Source organism: Bombina bombina, chromosome 2, assembly GCF_027579735.1.
Source record: "Bombina bombina isolate aBomBom1 chromosome 2, aBomBom1.pri, whole genome shotgun sequence".
Classification (NCBI taxonomy): Eukaryota; Metazoa; Chordata; class Amphibia; order Anura; family Bombinatoridae; genus Bombina; species Bombina bombina.
This window is the reverse complement of record NC_069500.1, coordinates 92861067-92879268: the sequence shown is the minus strand read 5'-3', so window position 1 is coordinate 92879268 and position 18202 is coordinate 92861067. Positions and strand designations below refer to the sequence as shown.

General features: G+C 40.0%; 1 protein-coding gene across 1 annotated transcript in view; it reads left to right on the top strand.

Annotated features, from left to right (window-relative positions):
• Positions 1-894: 894 nt before the first annotated feature.
• The window catches only part of GOLPH3 (golgi phosphoprotein 3), a 30180-nt gene continuing 12872 nt past the window's right edge, over positions 895-18202 (top strand). The window contains exons 1-3 of the mRNA XM_053701174.1: positions 895-1298; positions 14881-15012; positions 17088-17202. Coding sequence (XP_053557149.1) covers positions 1098-1298; positions 14881-15012; positions 17088-17202 — 448 coding nt within the window. The 5' untranslated portion in view covers positions 895-1097. The remainder of the gene's footprint in view (positions 1299-14880; positions 15013-17087; positions 17203-18202) is intronic.

Here is an 18202-nt window from a genome sequence, read left to right as displayed (position 1 = left end):
TACTTGATGCATCAATAGATATGCAATAACATTTGGTAAAGTGGAACTTAGACACTATTTATTAGGGGTTCTGGCTTATCTAAGGGAAAACACAGCAAGACATATATATATATATATATATATATATATATATATATATATATATCTATATATATATATATATATATATATATATACTGTATATATATCCTTAAAAAATAAGCACTCTCTTCACTTTAGACAATTCAATATATATTTTATAAAATCATACAGTGCCGATTCGGTCTAGCAAAGAACAGGAGCCTCAGTTGCATTTATCATCTCTCTACTGGGAAATCCCAAGACTCATCATTGTGCATTTCATTTATATATATTTAAAAATAAGAGAAGAACATAGGAATTAAAAGTATTCCTTATGTTTCAGATTAAAGCAGAGTGATAAATAGAAAAGGCTTTCCTTAGAGCACACCATAGAAGTCTATTGGGAGAGGGAGTTAGCATGGATGGGACATCCATTCCAAAGTCCTGAAGTTAGCTTGTCTGAGTCTTTCGCTTGTGCGCTAACTTTTTACTTTCAACTTGCAATGCCAGCACTAACCCAACAGCTATATTTTTTTTTTTTTTACCTTGAACACAGTTACAGCTCATGAGCAATAAAAATGATCGCTCCACTTGTAATCAGGACCTTATTGATTAGAAAGCTTTCTCAATGGGTTGCACTTTTGTGTGACAGACAAAATAGTTATTTAGTTTAAACCATTTCTATTTTGGTAATGGTTTGTGTCCTTTCCTTACTCTACTAATACAAACAAAATAATCCTTTGACCCCGCCTTCACACTTCTCGCCTGTCAGGCCTTCCCGGTAAGTCACATCCTCCTCTACCTCCCATCTTAGTGTCCGTGCCACATCCTTTAGTGACGTCAGCGAGAGCCGCCATCTTGGCAGAGCACCTTCTCGCTGCCTCCTGCGGATAGCTGTAGCAAGCTAAAGGGGTATAGCGGACTAAGGCGCAGGGTAGCTCGGCCTCATGAGCTCTGCTCGGGGCGGCAGATAGCCCTCCCCTATCCCTGCTGTGCACATAGAGCCCCGCTGCTGTCCGTTGTAATCCTGCCGTATCATGACCACTCTTACCCAGCGCAGCTCCGGGCTGGTGCAGCGGCGCACGGAGGCCTCCCGGAATGACAGGGAGAGAGCAGCTGAGGGGGAGGATGAGGACAAGGGCCATGAGGAGCAGGACGAGGACGAGAGGGCCGGGGACAAGGAGGCCAGGCTTACCCTGATGGAGGAAGTGTTGCTGTTGGGGCTGAAGGACAGGGAGGTGAGCTGTGCTCCGTGCGTGCGGTTGTTTACACTGTATTCGTGCACGAACAATATACGTCCAGATTTTGTATTCTGGAGTCATTACAGTCCTCTTCTGTAGCTAGTTCTGTACACAGTCTATTCATATACACCCAAGTAATTGACTGTATCCATTAAAGTAAAAGGTAGGTTCCAATCCACCAGTTGATCTTTGTAAGTGCCGGGTAGTAGATGACAACATTGTGATTTTCACACAGCCACTAATAATAATATTGCCTCAGGGATTACAGTTTGCACACCTATGTTTGTAATACTATTTAGGTCTCCAAAGAGAAAGTTCTCCTTATACATAGGCTAAGATTCAGTGTAGAACATTTTCTGTGCAATATTTTCATCAGTTTTGCAGGGTTTGACAAAACATTTATGCTTTCATGGCTGCTAATATTTTACATTGTTCTACATATATTATTTATATCCATATTTCTGGCTCTTTTTATTTTATTACACCAATGATCCTTGATACCTGTGTTTAATTCCTGCAGTACAGACACACAGTTGGGATATTCTCATGTATATAAATTGTTTGCTTTAATTTATTAGAACTTGCGATTTTTGCATTATTGAGCCTGCACCTAACTTGGCAAATGAGTTACACACACAGGTAAAATCCTGCTTAGGAGCTGTAAGCTTTGCAACTCTCTTGTAGGACGTTGCTGGTGATAGGTGAGGTTGTACTACTTTTGCATACCAGCTGTATCCTCAGGAGCTGAGCAGGACTTATGTAATCAAAAAAGTAAGCTAAGGACATCACCAACTTCAAACTATTAAAAAAAAAAAAAGTATAATTAAAACCCAGAATTTATCACAAATACGTAACCAGGATTTGCAACAGCAACACTGTATAAAAGTGCAAGGTTTTGTTTATTAGGATGTCTTACCTAAAAATGCTGTTTGAGGGCTGTATACTGCTTGAAATATTGTTGTATGTTTGGGTTATGACACCCTAATAAGACTTTTGCCCTTTCACACAGTGTTGCTGTTGCAAATCGTTGGTTATTTCTCTAGGACTTATGTACTGTCAGTAATGCAACAAATTAGAGCATATCATTTTTGCATTAGGATGCCCCTTTAAAGGGACATTAAAGTGAATGTAAATTTTGATTAAAACCAAGGGCACTTTTTAATTCATTAAAATTTACATTTCACTCCTGTTGTGAAAAAAAACTTACTTACCTTTTAAACTTCAAAGCAGCTCCATCTTCCTCTGGTCTCACAAGCCATTTCTGATGTCAGAAATGATTGATAGGTCATCCTCCAATCACAGCTTCCCCCCCAGGGGAATCAGTGTCTGATTCAACACTGTCATTGGAGGAAGCCAGATGCCTCATTTTAGACCCAGGAAGAGGCTTTGAAATGGGTGGAGGAAGCTGGAGCTGCTGTGAAGTTTAAAAGGTAAGTTTGTTTTTTTTTCACAATAGGAGTGAAATGTAAATGTTGATGAATTAAAGTGCCCCTGTTTTTAATCGAAGTTTGAAAAACCGGGCACTTTAGCATCAAAATTTACATTCACTTTAATTAAACTGCTGGTTACAACTACAGTAACATGGTTACTACTCACCACGCTATTGTTTCCCTGCTGCACCTGTATCTCTTTAAAACTGTTCTCATATTTTAACTCATTACATAATCCAGATGGTAAAGCGCTCTGCATTTTATACTGGGTGCTGCCATCTTGTATCACGCATATTATTGTATCCTGTGATAGGAGCAGTGCACTTTCACAGATCTTGTTTTTGGCAGCTGTGCCTTTCACTTCAGTTTAGCTCTCATAATAAGGAGCAGAAGTATTACAGTTTGTAGTTTTTTTGCACTGTTTAACCCCTTAATGTCGGTACTTATTTGTAACATCAGAACAAAGTTCCAATGTAAACAAATAAGTAAAACATTGAAATCATGCGATTGTACAAGCGATCGCGTGATTTCAATGATGGGATCGGGTCTGGGGGGGAGTGCCTATGAGGCTAGGCATGCCCTCCAGTCCGCGATCCCAGTTAGGTAGCCGTAGCTGCTTCAGTGCAGCAGAACGGCTAGGACGCTCCATGCCGTCCTAACGTCGCTAAAGCCCAGCACAATTAGGACGGCATGGAACGTCCTAACGGCGGGAAAGGGTTAAACATGTTTGTGGACATTGACACACAAGCATAACAATATTTTATTATTAAAAAAAAAAAAATGCAGCATCGGTGATTGTCTGTAGCTGATTATGCAATTCTACTTTAAGCAGGGGTCAGCAACATTGGCACCCCAGATTTTTCGGAACACATGTCCTGTGATACTCAGCCAGCCTAAAGTGTAGTTCCAAAACATCTGGGGTTCCAAGGTTGCTGACCTCTGACTTAAAGGGATATGAAACCATAAAAATGTATTTTGTGTTTCAGACAGAGCACAAAATTAAAAAAAAAAAGTTTCCAATTTACTTTATTATTAAATTTGTTTTGTTCCCATGATATTCTGTGTTGAGATACCTAGGTAGGCATCTGAAGCACTACATGACAGAATATAGTCCTGCCATCTTGCTTTTTTGCCAATGAATAACATTCTTGCAAAACTACTGCCATTTAGTGCTCCAGAAATGGGATGGCTCCTAAGCATATGCCCCTGCTTTCCAACAAAAGATATCAAAAGAGAAGAAAAATTGCTAAACTAAGTAAATTTGAAAGTTTAAAATTGCATTCTCTGTCTGAATCATGAATGAAAAAAATTGGGATTTCATATCCCTTTAACGGTCATTAAAGGGACAGTATACACTCATTTTCATATAACTGCATGTAATAGACACTACTATAAAGAATAAGATGCACAGATACTGATAAAAACTTACTTAGAAGCTCTCAGTTTAGCTCTGTTGAAAAGGTTACTGGAACACCCACTGCAAGTGGGAAATAAGACACTCCCCCCTCCCCTTCTTTTGCATATGAAAAGGCCCTTTACACAAACAGGAGCAAGTTGCAGAAGGTAGCTGATGGTATTCACATAATACTTTGGGGCTTAGTTAGGAGTCTGAAAATCAGAGCAATGTTATTTAAAAATAAGCAAAACTATACATTTAAAAAAACAAAAAACTTTATGGGCTATATAAATAGATCATCTACAAAACATTTATGCAAAGAAAAAATGAGTGTATAATGTCCCTTTAAGAGATCCGGTTATAGGGAGACCACTATACTACACTTTTTGAACTTGTGAATTACACATAAAAATTGATGAATATCATGTATTCATTCATGATTGCAAAATTTCCTTTGCCTGCCCCGTGTTTCATGCGACAGCTATCAGTGAATCACAGGCACATACATATAGACCGATCTCTTGCACATGCTTAGTAGGACATGGTGCCTCAAAATGTAAATATAAAAAGAATGTGCTCAATTTTATAATGAAAGTAAATTGGGAAGATTTTTTTTTTTTTTTTATTGCATGCACTACCTAAATCTTGAAAGTTTTTAGGTTTTTTTTAGTGTCCCTTTAAACAGACATACTTACACAGTATGCTGGTGCTGTGCAATATCAGGAAATAGTTTGTGCACAACTCTTCCATGTGGTTCAGTGGCAGCTCTTTTGGTGGACATTAACACACAAGCATAACATTTTTTATTATTATAATAAAATAATACAGTAGCTTGGGCTTTTTTTTCTCCCTGTTTTGGGCACAGAATATGACTATAACATGAAATAAAACTAAGCATCCTTATGATATGCTACTATTCTTTCCATGAGGGCTTGTAGGGGATTTCAGTCTAGCAAGACATTAGTCGACTAAATCTCTGTGTTTGTAAATTTGGACCATCTCCTAAAACAGGGGCTGACAAATCTGCTTAACATTTAAGAGCCAGATAGTGGTATATGTATGTATGTGTGTGTATATGTGTGTATATATATATATATATATATATATATATATATATATATATATATATATATATATATATATATATATATATATATATATATATATATATATATATATATATATATATATATATATATATATATATATATATATATATATATATATAGCAAAACAGGAAACAGCACTCTCTGGACTTAAGTAAAAAACAAGTAGTTTACTGAATAAACTACTTGTTTTTTACTTAAGTCCAGAGAGTGCTGTTTCCTGTTTTGCTACATTTCAACTACTCTAGCACCCTGGCCCTTGGAGAACTGTTTGTGAGAGTGCAACTGACTCTTTTTGCTTATATATATATATATATATATATATATATATATATATATATATATATATATAACCCAAAAAGTTAGGAGACAAGGGTAAAAGTCTAGAATCCAAGGGCTCCTCGAGTTTGTCGAGCCCTGTTCAAAGATTAATCCTAAGTGGCACTGACCACATAACTACCCATTTTATACCAGACTCTGTCAACTAAACGGCTTTCTTGATATCATGTACCCTAGATTAGAACATATACATGTAATGTTTACATTACCTGTGTTTTCATATAAATGCTAGATGAAAAGCTGTTTTGTAAGAAGTGTGCATGTTGTGCTTTTATAAATAGCTAGTGTGGAAGAGGTACAGATAGCCCATTGTATACACAGGGATGGTTGAGACATTGGTATGCGCTCATATTACAGTGTGTTTATCATAACCCAGTAGATTTTACTACTGTCAATATTCATACACCATTGTTTGGAATAGAAAAATGTGGCTGATTTCCCCATATTGCTTAGTTCGGAAATTTTACTGGAATATATAGACACACAGCAATAGGAGCCATAACTTGAATTTACATTAATTTGGTCATATTCATCTGTCTCTTAACTTCACCAAGACTGTGTTTAAATCAGGTAGATCATATTCAGTACTTTTAATCATATAATATCAGTGTAATTCTTTAAGCAGTAAATAATTGCTCATGGAGAGAGGGAATTCATGGCATTTCTTTGTGTCTGTCTCTCTTGGCTTGGTCTATTCAACTAACTTCACTAACCCATGTTGCAGGCCAACTATTGACATTTGTGCAAGCTGAAGCAATGATACTTTACGGTAAAGCATAATCCTGCGTGGGTTGCTGTATGTAAGTCAAGGTTTACAAATTTCTCCAAAATGTAGATTCAGACAGAACACATAATTTTAGAAAACTTTCCAATTTACTTCTATTATCAATTTGTGTGCAGTTTTTTTGTATGCACACTTTGTCACCAGCTCCTACTGAGCATGTGCAAGAGTTCATTGTATATGTACGAGTCTGTAATTGGCTAACAGCTGTCACATGATACAGGGGACAGGGAAAGAGAATCTTTGAAATTTATTTGCAAAGTAAGAGCTATTGCTATTCTCTTCATTGTGCATTTGTTGACTATGCAATTCTACTGTATTTACCGGTCCTTTTAAGAACATCCTTTGAGTTCTAAACTCCATAAACTGAATTGAACAGTGTCCTAACAGCTAAGGTTTTCATACTTGTATCTTAAACCTGGTTTATTTAGTTGCTTGGTCTCTTTTCTTAAAGGAACATTGTGCTTAAAGGGACACTGAACCCAAATATTTTACTGTCATGATTCAGATAGAGCATGTAATTTTAAGCCACTTTCTAATTTATTCCTATTATCAATTTTTCTTTGTTCTCTTGCTATCTTTATTTTAAAAAGACATCTAAGCTTTTTTTTTATTCAGAACTCTGGACAGCACTCTTTTATTGGAGGATGAGTTTATCCACCAATCAGCAAGAACAACCAAGGTTGATCACCAAAAATGGTCCGGCATCTAAACTTACTTTCTTGCATTTCAAATAAAGATACCAAGAGAATGAAGAAAATTTGATAATGGGAGTAAATTAGAAAATTGCTTAAAATGTCATGCTCTATCTGAATCACGAAAGAAAAAATTTGGGTACAGTGTCCCTTTAAAAATGTTTACCGTGCATATGAAAGAGCAGCATTTAAACACGCTTTAACTATTTTTGTCAGGGGATCACGTTTTAATTTGTTGATTATCCCGGGCACCTGTGGCTTCTTTAAAATTGTTTGGCACTTAAAGGGTTAGAAATCTTTTGTTTTTCTCAAATCTACAAATTATAAAATCTCAAAGTAAAAGTAAAACTTTTTACAACACTTACTGTTTCTTCAAAACGTACGTATTGTATAAATAAAATGTATATTTTAATTTGTGAATAAAACGGCTTCAAAGACTGCCCATTTAAAAAAATATCACAATTCTGATAGTTCCCTTCTGACATTCTAAGCTATCCAATTGATTCCCAGGCACCCCAGAGGAGGGAATAGAGGAATCATTCTCAGGAAAAGAGAAGTTTTTTGGATTTTCCATTTGGATACAAGGATGCCAAAAGCTTTAAATTCAGATTGGGATGTTAAACTGTATGTAAATCAATAGTTTGTGTTACGTTGTCCCTTTAAATTTTCTTAGCATATTGTTTTTTTATGTTTATATTTTATATTTTTAATTTTTCACGTGTATTAACATAATTGTTTAGCTTCATTTTATGCACTAATTTTGTGTGATGAAACTAGTTTAAGTGTAACTAGACAAACATATATATTCACAATATGTTTTTGTATTCTTTGTTTACCAGTATATTGTTATAAGCAATCCCCTTTTCACCTATCATATCCTGCTTTTGAGATTTAATTGTCTCGTATTGGACAGCCATTTGTTGGGAGGAGTCCACTCTAGCAATATACAGCAGTGCCTCATGGGTGATTAGTATGGTCACTGAGGAAGTTATGTGTTGAATACACTATGAAACGCGTCTGACCTATTTTTTGACCTGAGCTGCCTGCTCTATTGCAATCTCTGCCTATTCATCTGCCACACTTTGATGTTTGTAATGTGGATTTGATAAATTACATTAAACAGGTTTGATGATGCTTTGAGTGCCTTTATTCTTTTGCTCCACTGGGTGCGCTGTTTGCTGTTGTCGTTGCCCATAATTGAGGACTGGATTCAGACATTATACATTGAATTCTATCAGCCAATAGCGCGGCAGTGCTAATGCATTTATTTGAATATTAATGAAGCAGTGTCTTAAGCAAATTCACATGCACATTCTAATCTTAGGGCATTCGCATGCGCAATGAAGCTTTGTTAGGGTTTAATTGCCCTTCTATACATTTATATGTATAATATGATATGACTGTCAGTCCAGGGGTGTTTTTACAGTTAGAATATATATTTTTTTAATTATGCATAAAAATTCTTGTTCTATGGGGATTATGTTTGTCAGTCTGCCACTCTGTGTGCTCCTCCAAGACAGACTAAAGACGCTATGTGCCTCTGTCTTCAGTGCCCCGGTGCGCCACGCCCACTAAAACATCACTGGCCTATTCATCAGCACCTAGCGCGGTGCTGATGACACTCCAGCTCAAGAGGAAGTGGTAATTTTTGCGCATGCACTGCCACAGCAAATTGCAAATGCGCATGCAGGAGGCCATCATTGTTCTACCTAGAAAATTATAAGAGAAAGAAGAGCGCAACTGGACTCAAGTGAAAAGGGGCTTTATTGATAAACAGTTAAAATATCTAAATGCTATAGGTATTCAGCGTACCAAATGAAAGAAACATTTGAGCATGTCTACCTAGGTAGAACTCAGTTATTTGATTCACGCAATGAGGTGCAAAGAGGGTTTGGCAGAATTAAGATTTTCAAGTGCAATTTACAGGAAATCTATACAGGGAGTGCAGAATTATTAGGCAAATTAGTATTTTGACCACATCATCCTCTTTATGCATGTTGTCTTACTCCAAGCTGTATAGGCTCGAAAGCCTACTACCAATTAAGCATATTGGGTGATGTGCATCTCTGTATTGAGAAGGGGTGTGGTGTAATGACATCAACACCCTATATCAGGTGTGCATAATTATTAGGCAACTTCCTTTCCTTTGGCAAAATGGGTCAAAAGAAGGACTTGACAGGCTCAGAAAAGTCAAAAATAGTGAGATATCTTGCAGAGGGATGCAGCACTCTTAAAATTGCAAAGCTTCTGAAGCGTGATCATCGAACAATCAAGCGTTTCATTCAAAATAGTCAACAGGGTCGCAAGAAGCGTGTGGGGAAAAACCAAGGCGCAAAATAACTGCCCATGAACTGAGAAAAGTCAAGCGTGCAGCTGCCAAGATGCCACTTGCCACCAGTTTGGCCATATTTCAGAGCTGCAACATCACTGGAGTGCCCAAAAGCACAAGGTGTGCAATACTCAGAGACATGGCCAAGGTAAGAAAGGCTGAAAGACGACCACCACTGAACAAAACACACAAGCTGAAACGTCAAGACTGGGCCAAGAAATATCTCAAGACTGATTTTTCTAAGGTTTTATGGACTGAGGAAATGAGAGAGAGTCTTGATGGGCCAGATGGATGGGCCCGTGGCTGGATTGGTAAAGGGCAGAGAGCTCCAGTCCGACTCAGACGCCAGCAAGGTGGAGGTGGAGTACTGGTTTGGGCTGGTATCATCAAAGATGAGCTTGTGGGGCCTTTTCGGGTTGAGGATGGAGTCAAGCTCAACTCCCAGTCCTACTGCCAGTTTCTGGAAGACACCTTCTTCAAGCAGTGGTACAGGAAGAAGTCTGCATCCTTCAAGAAAAACATGATTTTCATGCAGGACAATGCTCCATCACACGCGTCCAAGTACTCCACAGCGTGGCTGGCAAGAAAGGGTATAAAAGAAGAAAATCTAATGACATGGCCTCCTTGTTCACCTGATCTGAACCCCATTGAGAACCTGTGGTCCATCATCAAATGTGAGATTTACAAGGAGGGAAAACAGTACACCTCTCTGAACAGTGTCTGGGAGGCTGTGGTTGCTGCTGCACGCAATGTTGATGGTGAACAGATCAAAACACTAACAGAATCCATGGATGGCAGGCTTTTGAGTGTCCTTGCAAAGAAAGGTGGCTATATTGGTCACTGATTTGTTTTTGTTTTGTTTTTGAATGTCAGAAATGTATATTTGTGAATGTTGAGATGTTATATTGGTTTCACTGGTAAAAATAAATAATTGAAATGGGTATATATGTTTTTTGTTAAGTTGCCTAATAATTATGCACAGTAATAGTCACCTGCACACACAGATATCCCCCTAAAATAGCTAAAACTAAAAACTACTTCCAAAAATATTCAGCTTTGATATTAATGAGTTTTTTGGGTTAAATGAGAACATGGTTGTTGTTCAATAATAAAATTAATCCTCAAAAATACAACTTGCCTAATAATTCTGCACTCCCTGTAAAAGAAAATAGCTAATACATGTTATTTGCTTAAATTATCAACCGTATATGATGTTTTAAAAAAATGACCTTTTATGTTTGGGTTTTCTATCCCTTTAAGTTTCATGGTCTTGGGCAATAATTATTGTCCTCTGTTGTACCACCATCCTGCCCTTGCCCAATGCAGTTGCAGCAAGCTGTAGCTTAATTCATTACACCACCTGCACATTTCCAAAATTACTTTTTCCTCTGCTACACAAGGCTTTCTTCAATTATAGGATTCCCGGAGTGTCATTTACAGGGGACTTGATGCACGGACCTCAGCACTATCTTTATTTACCAGTTTCCTACAGTGTCAAACTGTCAGGGTCCCATTGTTGCATGGACCGCAGATTTATTTTTTGTTACGGATCCCCACAGTGTCATACTGACAGTTTACCTGGTGCTGCACGGACTCCATTGCTATCTTCAGTTACGGATCCTTAGTGTCAAATTGTCAAGGGACCTGGTGCTGGATGGACCATAGTGCTATCTTCATTTACGGATCTCTGCAATGTCAAACTGTCAGGGGACCCAGTGCTGCACAGACCACAATTTCAGATCCCCAGTGTCCTTCTGCCAGGGACCTGGTGCTGTACAGACCCTAGTGCTATCTTCAGATCCCCCTTACTGTCAGTGGACCTGGTACTGTATGGACAACAGTATTAACTTGTTACCTGATCCCTGTAATGTCAAAATTTCATGAGACCCTTTGCTGCATGGACCACACAGCTATCTTCTTTTACGGATCTCCAGTGTCTAATGCCAGGGTACCTGGTGCTGCAGAGTGTTATCTTTAGTTATAGATCCCCTCAGTGTCAAACTGTCAGGAGCCCTGTAAACAACTAACAACAGCACTATCTAAAGTTATGGCAGGTCTCAACAAACTCGGGAGCCACTGGCTCCTACCTTTTTTGGATTATTCTCCATATATTTATATACAAATACCAGTGTCTGGCTCCTAAATTTTAAATATATTTGACAACCCCACAGTGTAATGTATCATTATAAAGTAATCTATCCCCAGACTTTGTTAAAGTGCAGTTTCAAGTAATGCCATATCAAGAACACCACAAATAAAAAAATTTTTTGTTTTTTTATTATGGCAATAGCTGTTGTGCACAAAATAACATAATACCATAGTATAACTGTTAACTATTCTAGGTTATCTTGGAAATAGTTCTAGTGAACTGCTTGCTGGCATAAATATCTGATTAGGGCTGCACGATTAATCGCAGATGCGATTTTAAACCGCTATTAATCGCCACAGTTTTAGAACCGCAAGAGTATGCGATTTTTAGCCCCACCCCATTTGAATTTACTTATGATGTACAGAAGGGCCGTGCCCGCCTTGCAACATTGAGCCGACTTACCAGGGAGCGCTGTGGCTGATGCGGGTTACAAGGAGGGGGGAGCGCTGTGGCTGATGCGGGTTACAGGGAGGGGGGCCGACTTCCCGTGGTGCGCTGTGGCTGATGCGGGTTACAGGGAGAGGGGTGCGCCGGGGCCTGATGCGGGTTACAGGGAGAGGGGTGCGCCGGGGCCTGATGCGGGTTACAGGGAGAGGGGTGCGCCGGGGCCTTATGCGGGTTACAGGGAGAGGGGTGCGCCGGGGCCTGATGCGGGTTACAGGGGGAGGGGTGCGCCGGGGCCTGATGCGGGTTACAGGGAGAGGGGCCGACTTCCCGTGGTGCGCCGGGGCCTGATGCGGGTTACAGGGAGAGGGGTGCGCCGGGGCCTGATGCGGGTTACAGGGAGAGGGGCCGACTTCCCGTGGTGCGCCGGGGCCTGATGCGGGTTACAGGGAGAGGGGTGCGCCGGGGCCTGATGCGGGTTACAGGGAGAGGGGTGCGCCGGGGCCTGATGCGGGTTACAGGGAGAGGGGCCGACTTCCCGTGGTGCGCCGGGGCCTGATGCGGGTTACAGGGAGAGGGGTGCGCCGGGGCCTGATGCGGGTTACAGGGAGAGGGGGCGACTTCCCGTGGTGCGCTGGGGCCTGATGCGGGTTACAGGGAGAGGGGTGCGCTGGGGCCTGATGCTGGTTACAGGGAGAGGGGTGCGCTGGGGCCTGATGCGGGTTACAGGGAGAGGGGTGCGCCGGGGCCTGATGCGGGTTACAGGGAGAGGGGTGCGCCGGGGCCTGATGCGGGTTACAGGGGGAGGGGTGCGCCGGGGCCTGATGCGGGTTACAGGGAGAGGGGCCGACTTCCCGTGGTGCGCCGGGGCCTGATGCGGGTTACAGGGAGAGGGGTGCGCCGGGGCCTGATGCGGGTTACAGGGAGAGGGGTGCGCCGGGGCCTGATGCGGGTTACAGGGAGAGGGGTGCGCCGGGGCCTGATGCGGGTTACAGGGAGAGGGGTGCGCCGGGGCCTGATGCGGGTTACAGGGGGAGGGGTGCGCCGGGGCCTGATGCGGGTTACAGGGAGAGGGGCCGACTTCCCGTGGTGCGCCGGGGCCTGATGCGGGTTACAGGGAGAGGGGTGCGCCGGGGCCTGATGCGGGTTACAGGGAGAGGGGTGCGCCGGGGCCTGATGCGGGTTACAGGGAGAGGGGGCGACTTCCCGTGGTGTGCTGGGGCCTGATGCGGGTTACAGGGAGAGGGGTGCGCTGGGGCCTGATGCTGGTTACAGGGAGAGGGGTGCGCTGGGGCCTGATGCTGGTTACAGGGAGAGGGGTGCGCTGGGGCCTGATGCGGGTTACAGGGAGAGGGGTGCGCTGGGGCCTGATGCGGGTTACAGGGAGGGGGGTGCGCTGGGGCCTGATGCGGGTTACAGGGAGGGGGGCCGACTTCCCGTGGTGCGCTGGGGCCTGATGCGGGTTACAGGGAGAGGGGTGCGCTGGGGCCTGATGCGGGTTACAGGGAGAGGGGTGCGCTGGGGCCTGATGCGGGTTACAGGGAGAGGGGTTACAGTGAAAGCTGATGGGGCTTATGTAGGTTACAGAGGGGGGCTCATGGGGTTACAGGGGTGCTGACGTGAAAATCGTGATTAAATCACAATCACATTTTTTTCCCCATATCGCCCAGCCCTACTACTGATCAATGCCTACTTTTTTTAGAGGCGCTGGCCATGTATAAAATTACACTTTAAGATCAGTGCCACAACTCCTAGTTCCTTTATTCTTTTGTCTTTGGGTTTCCTGTGTTTAAAAGATGAATGTGACAATCGCATTACTAACCTATCTTTCATGCATGCTTGAAATAGTATAGTATTGCGCCCGACAGTAAATGTGTCAAATAATATATCATTTATATCTATCATGTTGACTCCCAAAATTTCTGGCTCCTAGATTTTTATCAACTTTGTCAAGCCCTATGTTGGAACATTTTCATATTGCACTGTTGCTTGCCTATACCTGTGTTAACAACCGCAGAAGAAAACCATACTTGTCAATTCTTGAGCAGCAATGCATTTTTTTTTTATCTTTAACAAAACATGGCACATATGCCATCTCTGATCAGCTCAATGGCTGTGTTTAGCTCTGAATCGTACTGTATTCACTTCACAATTATATCTTTTATTTATGAAGTACCATTTTATGCAGAAGTATAACGATGTATACAGACCATTAAATACAGTAGAATTGTGTAAAAAAAAAAAAAAGACAGTGCAATAACACTGCATTTTAACCAGGAGTAGATTTATTCTAACAAATTTCAGAAATTCTTTCCTTTTCCATGTGACAACCATTATCCAACCACAGACTTGTATGTATACGCTGAACTCTTGCACATGCTCAGTAGTAGCTGGTGCCTTAAAGTGTGGACATAAAGACACACAAAGAAACGGAAGTAAGTCTGAAACTCCTTTTACTACAAATATAAATGCTTAGTGAGTATAATCGGGAAGTACACTTCAATCAATGAGCTATAGTAGGAAGTGACAGCGTTTTTACTGTGTAGTGTTTTTTTTTTTTGGAAAGGAAAAGCAGATTAAAAGTGAAGAAAGCATAGTTTTTGTTTTTTTTAGCATGAGGGTGGTCAGTTTATACTGAAACACTGAAAAAACCTAAATTAATTCATCTTAAAAATTCAAAGATGGATAAGCTTTTCAATGGACCTTCATTCTGCAACATGTTTCTTTGCATCTTTCCAATACTAGGCATTGAGAAACATTTGAGTTTGCAGCCATACTATATTTGGAATTATTTTGTATAGGGATTTATGTAGAAATATCTAAATACTAAGGAACCAGACATAAAATTGCTTCCTGGGTCTTAAGATTTGTAAATTACATTTAGGATTTCATTACATTTTACCAAGACCTTGTTTCTTGGAGTAATCCTAATGCCATGCTGTTTGTGTTTTTTTTGTTTTTTTCCTTTAGGGATATACATCATTTTGGAATGATTGCATTTCTGCTGGCTTACGTGGTTGTATGTTAATTGAACTGGCATTTAGGGGCAGAATTACTCTTGAAGCTGTTGGTATGAGACGCAAAAGTCTACTCTCAAGAAAGGTAAACAAAGTCTGTCATTAAATGTGTAATTGTATTAAAGTTCATCCTATGCTAAGTTTGGAAAAATAAATCATCAGTATTTCACAGCATACTTACAATAAATTTACTGCTCAATTTTAAAACTTTGACATACATTCTTAGTTATTTGTAGAGCGCCAACAGATTCCACAGCGCTATAAACATGCAAGGTGACAATTATAAAAGACAAATTGATAGACGGCCCGGCCAAGAATTGAGCTGTTGTAAATCAGCTCTCATGTTATCTACCAAGCGGCTGGGCTTGTAGGCTTACATGCTAAAGGGGGTTCAAGGGGATGACAAAGGAGTAGAGGAACTGAGATACGAACATGTTCATGTATAATGTTTGCATCCCTGAACAGAGTCTTTAAAGGGACAGTCTAGGCCAAAATAAACTTTCATGATTCAGGTAGAGCATGTAATTTTAAACAATTTTCCAATTTACTTTTATCACCAATTTTGCTTTGTTCTCTTGGTATTCTTAGTTGAAAGCTTAACCTAGAAGGTTCATATGCTAATTTCTTAGACCTTGAAGCCCACCTCTTTCAGATTGCATTTTAACAGTTTTTCACCACTAGAGGGTGTTAGTTCACTTATTTCATATAGATAACACTGTGCTCGTGCACGTGAAGTTATCTGGGAGCAGGCACTGATTGGCTAGACTGCAAGTCTGTCAAAAGAACTGAAAAAAGGGGCAGTTTGCAGAAGCTTAGATACAAGATAATCACAGAGGTTAAAAGTATATTATTATAACTGTGTTAGTTATGCAAAACTGGGAAATGGGTAATAAAGGGATTATCTATCTTTTAAAACAATAAAAATTCTGATGTAGACTGTCCCTTTAAGTGCTTGAAAGTTTGGAAACTAGGGGATAGTCTTGTGGAGCGAGGCAGAGTGTTCCACAAGATAGGGGCTGGAGAAGTCTGGTAGACCGGAATGTGAGTAGATTAAAGTATATCTTGTGCGAGAAAGAGGCAAATTTTGGAGATTGTTTTTAAGTTGGAAGCAGCAGGAATATGGGGAGTGAGTAAAAAAAATATATGCAACCGAATAGATGTCTAGCAGCCATATTTATTTTCTTTTAACCCTTTCTCATAGCTCGTTTTTTTTTCTTCTTTGCCACAGAAGAAATCATGCTGTCTATTTGTGAACCGTGTATACATTTTAGTGCACAAATTTCAAAAAGTGGCCTAATTCAACAGTTACTTAAAATAATAATAGATAAATGTCATAGAAATGCTGAAGTGTATGGGGAAATGGTCTATTATCTATGATATATTAGAGTGCATTATGCCCTACTTATTGGCTTTGCTTTGATGCTTTTTCCATCTGTTTAACCACATGTGTAGGCAGAGTACATTTCTTAATGAGTTTTTACACTTATGCCTATTCTCATAAAATAATTATTCATTCTTAAAGGGATGTACTGTAAAAAAAGCTGTTTTGCTTTTCTCAAGAATATCCCCATTTAAATGGACTTGGGATTCAGGGACGGCAGACCACCTAATGTGATCTTCTCTTTCTATACAAAATGGCCAACTGAAAAAAACAATGTTAGGGCCTATCTCCCTACCCTCCACTGTGAAGGTTTCTGCTTGTTTACATATTATTATTTTTATAGGGTATATGGCAATATTTATGGTTTTTTTGTATAGGTGGTAGTTTTAGCGGGAAAAAGCAACTATTTCAAATGACTACGGTAAAGAAAATGCTTGTTTGGATATAATTTAATACACTGCAGCAAGTAATATCAGTTATTGGGAACACTTTACAGGGGAGAAATGTTTTTCAGTTTTATATCCCTTTAAGTCTGCTGGTAACTGGTGTGGAGCTGAGCCAATGAGAAACGTGTAAAGTTACCAGTCGCATGGAGCTCCGTCTTTTTACCCCAATTACATATACGGCGATAAAAGCATGTTTATAGAAGTGATTTTACTGCTCATAATTTAAAAATATTATATTGAAATCTGAAAGGGCGTTAAGTGTGGTAAACGAGACTCATGTATATGTTAATCACTGTATTTACATAGCAACTGTGTCATTTTAATTTTTCTCAGGTAATTTGTAAATCTGACGCCCCAACGGGAGATGTTATGCTTGATGAAGCCTTAAAGCATATAAAGGAAACCCCAGCTCCAGAGACTGTACAAAGTTGGATTGAACTCCTCAGTGGTAGGTGTAGAATTGGTTTTAGTATGTTGACAATTTATTTAACCTGATATATAAAGTAATTACAACAGATCAGGCACCGTGTCCTCGCAGTTAGCTACATCAGTCCCCTGATCAAAACTATAACTATTGGTGACTGTATGTGTATATATATATATATATATACCTCATATTATTTTATATTACTTATGTGCTCAGCTAGCTCCCAGTAATGCATTGCTGCTTCTTCGATAAATGTTACCAATAGAATGAAGCAACATTGATAATAGAACTAAATTGGAAAGCTTTTTGTAAAATTGTATGTTCTATCTAAATCATGTAAGAAAAAAAATTGGGTTCCGTGTCCCTTAAGACTTTGTTGAATTTTGTGTTAAGTAATCCAGTGCAAATTTACAATTTTCTTTTGCTTTAAGGCACACATCTAGTACTATTGACACGTTTGGTACAATAAGAGGATTTAAAGTCTGAAAATTAAAAAGAAATACAAATTTAGTTGTGTAAAGATTTTGCATTTCTTCTGTTATGTGTGATCAGTCCACGGGTCATCATTACTTCTGGGATATAACTCCTCCCCAACAGGAAATGCAAGAGGATTCACCCAGCAGAGCTGCATATAGCTCCTCCCCTCTACGTCACTCCCAGTCATTCTCTTGCACCCAACGACTAGATAGGATGTGTGAGAGGACTATGGTGATTATACTTAGTTTTTATAACTTCAATCAAAAGTTTGTTATTTTACAATAGCACCGGAGCGTGTTATTGCCTCTCTGGCAGAGTTTGAAGAAGAATCTACCAGAGTTTTTACTATGATTTTAACCGGAGTAGTTAAGATCATATTGCTGTTTCTCGGCCATCTGAGGGAGGTAAAAGCTTCAGATCAGGGGACAGCGGGCAGATGAATCTGCATTGAGGTATGTAGCAGTTTTTATTTTCTGAATGGAATTGATGAGAAAATCCTGCCATACCGTTATAATGACATGTATGTATACTCTACACTTCAGTA